The 12489-nt window shown below is 29.9% G+C and overlaps 1 protein-coding gene across 1 annotated transcript; it reads left to right on the forward strand.

Moving 5' to 3' along the window:
• The first annotated feature begins 1241 nt into the window (after positions 1 to 1241).
• LOC114193981 lies at positions 1242 to 12250 on the forward strand. Its single transcript, XM_028083996.1, has 10 exons — positions 1242 to 1330; positions 1412 to 1485; positions 4136 to 7051; positions 8773 to 9684; positions 10071 to 10183; positions 10483 to 10551; positions 10642 to 10968; positions 11098 to 11178; positions 11371 to 11521; positions 11592 to 12250. The coding sequence occupies exons 3-10, from the start codon at positions 4168 to 4170 to the stop codon at positions 12116 to 12118; spliced, it is 5064 nt and encodes a 1687-aa protein (XP_027939797.1). The 5' UTR covers positions 1242 to 1330; positions 1412 to 1485; positions 4136 to 4167; the 3' UTR covers positions 12119 to 12250.
• The last annotated feature ends 239 nt before the right edge of the window (positions 12251 to 12489 follow it).

Here is a 12489-nt window from a genome sequence, read left to right on the forward strand (position 1 = left end):
ATATGGGTTCAAATTACTTCAATTTTAAGCAATCTAGTCAATTTTATTCCAATAAGAGTTACTCTTTCCAGATTGTTTAACTCACAATATCGTGTTATTATACAAGTGATTTTGTACAAATATTATATGAATTGTTGGGAACGGAATATTTGTCTATAGAATATACGTTAGCAAATTAAAAAGACGTTTAAAAGTGCATTGAAGAAGGTAAACAATACATAGAACATGAACATCTTGTTACAGTTCCTTCCAGATAATTTGATTTTCTTTCGGGAAATAAAGTTCGATTTTTTAGTGTGGACAATTTGGTTGGGGAAGCACCTGAAGATGACGAGGTTTGCCAAGGCTGGATTGTTTATAATTAATAAAACCATATAGAATTGGAAGTTAGCAAGAAAGTAAAGTTTTCTTTTTAATGAAGTTCTTGTTTGTAAGGACTTGTGTTTGTGGTTTCTTAATTAAGTGAGTACAATAATTTAAAGATGATAATTATATAGTGGTTTGTAATTATTTGATGTTAGGACTTGATTTTTGACTTGATCAAGAATTGCATATTAGAGGGTGTTTACCCATTCTTTGGCTAGAGTTCACAAAAATTAAGTTAAGGGAAGTTATTTTTATTCTACAATTTATTTCTTTTATATATATATATATATATATATATATATATATAATATCTTATAGGTTATATTTTTTTATATATAGGTTATAATCATGGTTATATATATAATTTTTTCATATTATATATTTTCTTTCAGGTGTATGAGTGACCCCTTTAGTGATCAATATAACTTAGACAATAAATCACAAATCGAACAAAAGAAAATTCTAGAACAACCTTTGTTTTACTTAAAAAAATGTTGCTTAAGTGAGAAATCCTTGCACAAGCAACATTTTTCTATTTTATAAAACATGTTTTAACTTAGTTTAAAGTCTAACAATCATAGTTCATAATATATTTTTATAAATCATGTTTGTGTCCTTTGTGTCCTCCGTTACAAGTGAAGGAATTTTTGTGAGAATCTATGTTGTTGCCTTTGATTTGCAAAATTGGTGGATGCTCAACAATGGAGGATCACACAAGTTATTGCAAACACTTTAAGCATAACTTCAAACAAGGGATTACCAAACTCTTTCTTCAAAGAATCTGAAACATTCTGGAAAAGAATAAAAGATGATCTATATATCTTAATTTTTTTCTTTGAATACAAGGTTACCTTTCACATGTTTATGCCCTATAATTGTTCTTCATTTCACCACACCAACTCATACACTACTCAACATTCGGATCATAAACTCACCAATCTCCACAAATATATATTTTAAAGAGGTAAAGGTTTCATATCTTTGCTCAAAATCCTTTATGCAAATTTCTTTGCATCATTTATTCAATATTCACTGTCTCTTGCAGCAGACTTTGAACCCTCTTTCTGACCAAGTCACCCATTATTGTACTTATATAGCATCAATATTCTAAACAAAGAGGTACGTCATTAAATTATGTTTTTATCTCCTATTACATTTTCTTTTAATTTTAATTTCACCAAATTTATCCATTTCTCTAGTGTGAAATTGTGTTAAGATTTATAAATATATAATCATAATTAAATCTGAATGATTTATATCTTAAATCGAAAATATTATGTTATTATTATAGTCAACTACATGAAAAACTCAACCAATGCATTAGTTCCTTAATTTTCTTTTATTTAATAGATATTATATATAATTAAGCTTAAAAATCATTTAGTAGTCTATTAAATATTACTACATTGAAATTGAAAAATATATTTATTTATTTTTAATTGAGTAGACATTGTCTTTAAAAAATAATGTGGATAATGAAATCTATAACAATATTTTTTCTTCAAACAAGAAAGTAATAAAATACTTATATATATATATATATAAATATAAATATATATATATATATATATATATATATATATATTAAATCTTAAATTAAAAGAAACTAGAAGTGTTTTTGGGCATGGTCAAAATTTTAACTATCTAATATCATGTATTTGAATATTAAATATTTTAGAAACATTTTTATTATTAGGTAATTTATAAATGTGTAAATACATTAATAATAACATTAAATCTATTATTAATAATCATTTCTATTTTTTTTAAACGTAGTTACTTTAAAAGATGTTTCAAAAAAACTAGTAAGTGAAAGTAATGACTTTATAAATATGTGATTAAGTTAAAAATAATCCATAATAACTTTCAATTAATAATTAAGTATATAAATTATAGATAAATTATATTTATAATTTGATAAACAGCATATCTTTTTTAATCCCATCATTAAGATATTATTTATAAAATAAGATTGTAATAAATCAAGACTCATTCCATCATATATAGTATTTGTGGTTTCGTTCCATCGTTAAATCCAACAACATATTCAACTCAAAATTTGTTAGCTCTCCAAGGCTCAATTTCCACATAAAATCTAATATTTATTAAAATATTCATTTTACCATTTAACTTAATCTTTGTCCTTTACAATTATAAAATCTTTTGTAAGGAATTTATTTTCTAATTTTCATTAGAACGAACTTGATTTGTTTTGTATTTTTCTTCCTTTTATTTTTCTTCTTCTACTTATTGTTTTCTATCAAGCATATAGGGATGCACACATCTAAATTATGAACTACAGTTCATAATAATGCAAATCCATGTTATTTTGGACTTTAAATGAAATTCACTTAATTGAATTTGGATTATATTTAGATTTGAATCATTTTTCGATTTTGAAAATACAAAACAAAAGTGTCTCTAAGTTAAGTCAAGACAGTTGGCACATGATCGAGCCAAATTGGCTTAGGTCAAAAGTCAAGTAGAATTGGCCTGTGTCGCAGGTCGAGACGAGTCAACCTGACCCGCAGGTCAAGCCAAGTCGTTTGGGATGAATGTCGAGTTGAGTCACCTTGACGATTGTGTCTAGTCAGTTTTGTTTGAAGGTTGTGTTGAGAGGAGCTAGGTCGAAGGTCAAATTGGATCAAGTTAGGTAGAAGGTCAATCCAAATTAGACTTAAGGTCAGACCAAAGTTTGATCCGAGTTGGACAAAAGGTCAAGTCGAGTCAGGTCAGGCCAAAGGTTGAGCTGAGCTAAGTCGGGCAAAAGATAAAACCAAATTGTCTCGAGTGAAGATTGAGCTAAGTTGGTATGGATCGAAGAGTCGAGCGATATTTGCCCTAGCCGAAGAGTTGAGCGAAGTTAGTCAAGGTTGAAGGTCAAGCTGGGCCGACCTCGACCGTAGCGTACCGAGTCAATTTGGATAAAAGGTCATGCCGAATTGACCCTGACCAAGGTCGAGCTGAGTGACCTGGATCGATACACTGATACATTTATAGGATATGATACGTAATATATATATATATATATATATATATATATATATATATATATATATATATATATTGAAAAGTATACATAAAATTCTTAAAAACATGATAACTATATGATTGTTATTGTATGAATCCAAATTAAAATAATATATACTAAACATTGTCAAAATAAAAAAATTATAAATTATTGTTATCATAAAATAACTATTATTTTATAGATTAAATACTTCATTGATAGGTATTAATAAAATCAGACACGGATACATGACTCACTTTAAAATATGAGTACATTCATAGATTTTTACATCACGTTAAACAAGTATTTGTACTTAACATATTTTAAATTGATAATTATATTGACAAAATAATTATTAGACAAAAAATTTATTTGCCCTTCAATTATATTTATATTTGAATTTAATTTTTTTTAAGAAGGGAAAATATCTAAAAAATCGTGTTCCATATTGAATGAAAAAAAAGAGAAGATAAACTATATTTATTCATTAAAAAGAACAATTTTCATGTTCTGTAAAATCGTATAGGTTATCAAATATTCTTCCTCACTTGTAAAAAGTAATCATTAAAATACAAATAATTTTATATATATATATATATATATATATATGTATAATTTTACTACAATATTGATTATTTGAAATAAATATCTAAACGAATAAAACACATTTTTAATCTAACATGTCTAAACTTATATTTTAATTAGGTATGGAACTCAATATCAAATATGTTTATCTTTATATATGTTCTGTAATTTCAGGTTAATTAAGTTGAATTTAGTGGGGAGAATAAATGGACACCCTTTATGGTCTTTTGGCTGATATTTCAAAAGATTTGATGTGGAAGGGTTTCAATCAATTACAATACTCCTTGTGCTTTAATGGTTTTGTTAAAGAGCTTGAAAAAGAAGAAGACAACTTGACCGAAACAAGAAAGAATGTAGAAGACAGGGTCACACATGCTCGGAGACAAACCTTAAAGACTAGTGAAGTTATTGATAAATGGTTGGAGAATGCAAACATTGATTCAGAATATGTGAATCGTCTGCTGAGCGAGGCAAACGTCAAAAAGAGTTGTTTTTTTGGGTACTGTCCAAATTGGATTTGGCGATACCGTTTAGGAAAAAAGTTGGCAAATAAAAAGGCAGAGCTTGAAAAGATCATTCAAGAAGGTAGACAATATATACAACTTGAACGTATTGCCTCAATTCCTTCAAACACTTTTGATATTCTCACAGAAAAAAGTATGAATTTTGAGAGTAGAAAATATGCTTATGATCAAGTAATGAAAGCATTGAAATATGATGGGGTTGGCATGATTGGATTGTATGGAATGGGGGGTTGTGGTAAAACCACTTTAGCAATGGAAGTTAAGAAGATAGCAGAAGCTGAGCATCTTTTTGACAAAGTTATTTTTGTGTCTGTGTCTAGTACAGTAGCAATTCCCAGGATTCAAGAAAAAATTGCAAGTTCATTGCAGTATACATTTCCAGAAAATGAAGAAATGGAGAGAGCCCAACGCTTATGCATGAGATTAACCCAGGAAAAAAATATTCTTATTATTTTAGATGATGTGTGGGAGAAAATTGATTTTGGTCGCATAGGGATTCCCTCATCTGAACACCATAAAGGCTGCAAGATTCTGATTACCACTAGATCGGAAGAAGTTTGTACTTTAATGGATTGCCAAAAAATAATTTATCTACCAATCTTAACTGATGAAGAAGCATGGGCTCTCTTCCAAAACAAAGCACTTATATCTAAAGACACTTCTAAAACCATTAGGGATTTGGCAATATCAATTTCTAATGAATGTAAAGGATTGCCTGTTGCCATTGTAGCTGTTGCCAGTAGCTTGAAGGAAAAACAAAAGGACGTATGGCGTTCTGCTTTGAATAAATTGAGAAGTTCTAAGCCGATGAATATTGGAAAAGGTTTGCAAGATCCCTATAAGTGTTTACACTTAAGCTACGATAATCTAGACACTAAAGAAGCTAAATCACTTTTATTGTTGTGCTCTGCATTCCCTGAAGATTATGAGATTCCAATCGAAGGTTTAATAAGATGTGCAATAGGATTAGGTGTGGTTGATGGATTTGACACGTATGAAGAAGCAAGGACCGAAGTGACTGCAGCCAAGATTAAGCTTGTAAGTTCTTGTTTGTTGTTGGATGTAGGTGATAAACATGTCAAAATGCATGACTTGGTTCGTGATGTAGCCCAATGGATAGCAAAGAATGAGAATAAGGCCATCAAGTGTGAACTAGAAAAAGATGTAACTTTGGATCATGGTTTAATGAGATATCTATGGTGTGTGAAATTTCCAAATGATATTGATTGTTCCAATCTTGAGTTTTTAAGCATACAAACAAAGTTGGAAGTATCCGATGCAATTTTTGAGAAAATGGAAAAACTTAGAGTTTTGATTCTTAGTAATCAAAATGATAACAACGGGCTGCAGTTGTCAACCATGTCTTTCAAAACATTACAAAATCTTCGTTGTTTAGTCCTTCAGTATTGGAAATTGAGTGACATATCCTTTGTAAGAGATATGAAGAAACTTCAAAGTCTTTCACTTCGTCGATGTTCATTGCCTTCATTCCTTGAACTAGAAACCGATGTTGGAGTTACACAACTTCCAAACTTGAAATTGTTAGAGTTTAGTCATTGTGACATTGAAAGGAGGAACTTTGAAGAGATTAAACTAATCCGATCTCTAGAGGAATTATATATCTTAGAAAACTACTGGAATGGAAACGTTGAATTCCTTAATGTCCTCCCCGAAACATTAAAAAGGTATGGAATTGTGTTAGGATACAATACATTATATTATTACTCTCCACAACTTGAGTTTTGCTCTTTTCATGCAACTTTAGCGCTTTATCATTTTGACATATCAAATGAGATTATTATGCGTATGGCCAAAAGCTCAAAGGAGCTAACTATGGGAAACATTGAGGGAGGTGCAAAAAACATCGTACCTGATATATTTCAAATTGGAGCAAGTATGAGTGAGTTGAATCAATTGCAGATACACAATTCTGAAATAGAGTGTTTGGTTGACACTAGCAATCATTTGAACAAGGTGGGAAATGTCTTCTCCGAATTGTGTAGCTTGACAATCACAAATATGTGGTGTTTAAGGGCTTTATGGCATGGTTGTGTACCTGTCGATGGATCTTTTAAAAAATTAGAGAAACTATTTATAGAAAATTGTCCTAAGTTGACATTTCTCTTAACATGTGACATGGCTCGAGGTTTGGTGCAGTTGAAATTATTAGAAATATCCGATTGTGATATATTGAAGCATATAGTAACAAATGATGACAATTTTACAAAGAAAAGTGAAGATGAATTTGCAATTGGACATTTCGAGCATTCCAAAATTTTCCAAAATCTTGAGGATTTGGAGGTGTCCAAATGTAAAGAATTAAAAGATGTATTCTCTGCCGGTATCATAGGAGGCCTACCTCAATTGAAAAGCCTTGTGATACAAGAGTGCAATATGCTTGAACAAATAATCGGAGATGTTATTCCATCAGTACACCAAGATGAAAAAGAAGAAAAAGATGGAATTATTGAAGAAAATGAGCATCAACTTTTGGAGACAAACCAAATGATATTTTCTTCCAAAAACAGTTCAACTCCATCACCACCTATTGTGAACCATAGCTCAGGTACATTTTCCATTTACATCTCATAACCATGTTTAACCCATATTTGTACATTTTATTATTTTTTTGCATGTTCAATAAAATATATGGTTAAATAAAACTAGCACACGTTGTTTGGATATTTTTATTAAGGTGAATAATTTAAACAATTACACAATTATAAATACGCGAATAATATAGTATTATATTAAAAGAAGTACGGTGAAAATGTGTACCAGGCATAAGAAAATTTGTCTTTTGATGATTTTTTTTTCATTATTATCACTAAATTATTTGATGATAGGGTTTGTTGTTTTAGTTCTTTGAGATCAATGTTTTGTAAACAAGAATCAACTTGTGGACATAACATTTATATAAATGACTAATAGTTTTCTTATAATAGTGGTGTCGAAAAACACTTTTTCCTTGAAGATCTCTTGAAAAAGTATATTATCAGGATAATTGGAAAAAACTTAAAGATATCAACATAATTTATTAGAAAAAAGGTGTAGTGAAGATTGAATAATCTATTTTCAATATTAAGTGATAAAGATTCCTACATGGAGTGGAGAAACTTTCTGCTAAAACAGAATACAAACATGAAAAAGAAATGACTAAATCTAACTTTTGAAACCATTTGATATTTTTGAAGTCGTTTTTTCTATTAAACTCTAGAAATAAGTCATAATGTAATCTAATATAACAGCATTATATATATATATATATATATATATATATATATATATATGTATGTATAATATTATATACACAAGTAAATTCATACATTATCAAAATATACTATATTAAGGAAAATTATGTATATATTTTTTCTCACTGACAAAAGGTAGTAGATAACTTTCATGATATCAAATGTTTGGTAATAGCTATTAACAAATTGAAAGTGGCTCCATTAATCCTTAAGAATTGAATCTAGATTTTTGTTTGGAATGTATCCAATAAGTGTGTTTCTGACCTTACAGTTATATTTTTAATGTAGTTAGTTAGTTAAAATTTGTCGTATATGAAAAATATAGGAAGATTAATTGTTAAAACATTGTATATGATATTAGTCACGTAGTAAGAGAACAAGAGAAATATATTTGAATTTTAAATATTTTCCATATAAAATTATAAATTATTTACTCAATTGATGGCTTTATTTATAAAATTTTATCTTTGAGTCTATCTACGTAAGAACATTTCTTTTTAATCCCTAAAAATAATATATATTTTTAATTTCTTTTAGTTTTCATATATATTATCTTGATGAGTAAATTAAATTACAAGTGGTATCATATAGATTGAAAACTATTAGAATATAGGAACCAAAACTAAGATGGATTTTTCGTAAATATAGAGATTATACAAGGTAATTAAATCTGAAATTATTAAAAGAAAAAGGATAGTGAAAATGTGCAGTGGACATAAGAAAAGTGTATTGGATGATTTTTTTCATTATTATCAGCTGATTATTTGATGTTTTGGATTTGTGGTTTTCGTCCCCGGAGATCAATGTTTTTAATAAAGTTGTTATATAATAAGAGTGATGTATATGAATTTATTTGGAAAAGTGAATGCATAAGTTATTAAAATATAACGAGTTAAGAAAAATTATGTGTATAATTTTATCACACACAGAAAGATGGTGAAAATGTGAAGTGGGCATAAGAAATTGTTTTGGATGATTATTATTCATCATTATGAACTCTTAGACTAACATTTTCTTATTTTTAATTGATTTTCAGGATCGTTTTCTCTGTCTAGCCTTGCAGAACTTGAGATACATTCATGTCCAATGTTAGGCTCATTGTTTACGACATGTGTAGCTAAGACCTTGACTTCATTGGAGGAATTGACCATAGAAGAGTGTGATGGTTTGAAGCATATAGTAACTCCTGCAAGAGTGAAAAGAAATAAAAAGGAAAACATGGTTGAAGATGACCATGAATTTGATAGTGACCTTTCAATGTTCTCAAGTTTGAAATGGGTAACTATTTCGAATTGTGAGTCATTGGAAGATATATTCGGAATGGCTTTTGTTGGAGGCATGATGGGACAACAAGTGAGTTTAAAGTTAGAATATTTGTCGTTGGCATATCTACCTCGAATGACTCATATTTGGGTGGCTACCAACAACTCATTTACCCTCCAACATCTCAACTCATTAACAATAATGAGGTGTCAAAAATTGAATGTAATATTTCCTCGTTCTATGTTGAGATCCCTACCAGAGTTGAATTATCTACAAGTAATTGGATGCAATGAATTAAGACATGTCATTGAAGATTCTAGTATCGTTGCTTATTCTCCACGACCATGCTTCCCCAAACTACAATCATTGCTTATTGAACGATGCCATAAGTTGAAATGTTTTGCCTCTGTATCTGCATCCAATGATCTTTCCAACTTGAAGATTCTAATCATAAAGGGAGCCACTGAACTAAAAGCGTTTATTGGATGTGAATACGACAACACAGGAAACACCAAACTTCAACTTCCACAACTCCAACTTTTAATATTTATGCATCTTTCAAATTTTAACCAAGAGACTATATTTTTAAATGTCAAGTATCGTATTGTTCGCAACTCTTCAAAACTCTCCTTGACTTCAACAATTACTCCTCATGAGCTCCCACAAAAATTTTCCCTATTAGAAGGTAAATACTATGCATGGAACCTTTATATATAAACTACTCATCCTGATTTCGCTTAATAATGCAATCGTGAAATTTCAATTCTTCAGCTAACATTTTTAATTGTTCGTAGAATTAGACCATAACTACATTTCAAATAACTACCCTCAACTACCAAATCATTTATGTTTCTTTGTTCCTCCTAAAGAAAATATGAACAAATTAACTATGTCATTCAAATTTTACACCAAACACTAGTACAAAAATAATCACAGTATTTATAATTGTCTACACATTATTTTCTTTTCCATATTTTTTAATTGTGACAATGTAATGATCATTCACGGAATGTTGAGGTTGCGTTGTTTTCCATTGCTAAATGAAGTCCTTAATTATGTATTGAACTACAGGTTTGGAAAACTCTGGAATTTATAGCTGGTATATTGAGTCATTGATGGATGAAATACAGAAATTAGATGAAGTTTCTAGAAGCAACAATTCTACTGAGTTGCCTTCTCCACAGGTCAGAACCAATCAACCAATCCAACTTAACCTACTGAAATTCAATCATACTGACAATGACATTTAACTACAGTATATATACACCATCACTTGCTTCACTAAAACTTGACAAACTTCATCTCTTTTTTTTTTTTCTTTGAGACTCGATTCATTAATTAAAAAAATAGTCTTTTCATTTATAATTATTATTATTCTCAAAAAACAGACTTATTGAGATGCTCCTTTTCTATATATTTTATCTTTGATTAGATGAATGAAAAATCAGATAAGAAACTTTCTGAGAAAGATTATGGTTTATAGGAACTGGTTAATGCGACTTCAATAAATTCAGAGGTGGATGAAAAGTCTAATCGTGTAACATATTCACAGGTAACTCTACATTAAGGTCTTCTAAATATTTGAGAAATGGAATGACCAAGCACTTTTTATTACTTACTACCTATTCATCACTTCATATAGGAGTTGGTGGATGGAAAATCAACGACTGGATCATACCTGACAGACCAACAAAATCCACTTGGAGAAACCCAAAGTACCATCAAAATGAGCCATGAAGATCCACCTATATCTGAAATTAAATCATCTTCTTCACAACTCAATGATGACAATCAATCTATGTCGGATAGCATAGTTGAAATGGTAGGTGAACATAAGACAATTGAAACAAAAACACTGGTGTCTAAAACACAAGAGTTCCAAAAAATACACAGAAAAAGTGAAATGACATCAGACCCACAAGCGATGGACCAAAATTTCCCACTCATTTCTTCTCCAAACATGACTCAGGTATTTATATATTTTATTTTAATCTTCTAAAAAATGATATATTAATGAACTACATGATGGAACAAATAAAAATAACAACAACGAAACTTAACTTACTAATCAATCAACATAACTTTTGGCATTGTAAAGCTCACTGATGAAACAGAGGCAAACAACATTGGGAAAACTACGACATCAGATAAACTTGCAATACCAACTTCTGTTTTAGAGGTGAGAACTTCATCTCAAACTTGTATGGTAACTCCCTTGCATAAAATAAATCTGCTTATAATCATGGTAACAACTAAAATTGGTCAAATTATTGTGTTACCAACACACATGATGTACATTAGGAAACGAATGTTTTTCAAAGTTATAACTTCAAATATACACAAACATTACTTTTCCATTCGTGATGAATAGAATATTGAGGAAATAGGAAGACAAAGGAAACCTGCAACAGAGGGAGCTACAATTAAACAAGATTCCCAGGTTGTTAAACAAAATAATGAGATGAATGAAGAGAAGACAGAAATAGGAATTGTTTCTAACAACAGAGTTGAGGTTACGCCAGGTTATTACTCTTTGCTTGTCTCTTCTTTATCCTATATTCATATGTCGCCTACTCCTCAAATTTTTTACAGCTTCTACAGATCCTCGTACAAGATTGGAAAAGTATAAGAAGTTCGTTGATCTCAATGATTCACAAATTTCTCTGCTAGTGGAGGCGATAGCAGCATATCCTCATCTTTGGAATTCCTGTGAGAAGTTCAATGATCGTTTTCGAGCTTGGATGTTGAAAACATTGGCAGATATGTTGTTGTTCCTTCGAAGTGAAAGTGTTGGTAGTGTTGATCCTGAGAGAGAAAAGGAGTTCCTTGAACTGTGTGATGAAGCTGTTCAACTTGGATTTGAGAGGTCGTGGGTTGATGATATGCGTCAACGTGTTGTGGGAAGGGATCATAAGTTGGAGCATGCAAGGGCACAAATTGGTGAGCTTCTTAAAAGACATCATCATTTAACTCAGGAACTAGACAGTATAAAGGTGCCAATTGGTGAACTTGTTAAGAGACACGATCATTTAACTCAAGAACTGCACAATATGAAGAAAGAACTTAGGAGTATTAATGACTCTTTTGATGCTCCCACAAAATGTTTCGACTTTTTGTGATTTGGAAGTTCTGGTCAAACACTTTGGTTTTATGTATTTTATGTTTCTATGAGACATACATTTAGTCTTATTTGGATTCTTCTAAGAATGAGTGTGAGTTTCTGAATACACTGTTATATATGGGGTGTATAAAGCAAGATGTTTAAGTTTATTATGCTGCATTTACAGTAAACATTAATTATGTCGTTTTTTTGAAGTTCTTCAACCTGATGAATAGATGTTTTAGGCATAAGAATAATTAATATTGATTTTTTTTAATAATCTTGAGTCAAAAGTTCCGCATTCAATATAATAAATAAATTTAAATATTATATAAAAATAAAGATTCGTACAATTGCGTTAAGATTTTAATACAGATGTCAAATATTATA

This window comes from Vigna unguiculata, chromosome 8, assembly GCF_004118075.2.
Source record: "Vigna unguiculata cultivar IT97K-499-35 chromosome 8, ASM411807v1, whole genome shotgun sequence".
Classification (NCBI taxonomy): Eukaryota; Viridiplantae; Streptophyta; class Magnoliopsida; order Fabales; family Fabaceae; genus Vigna; species Vigna unguiculata.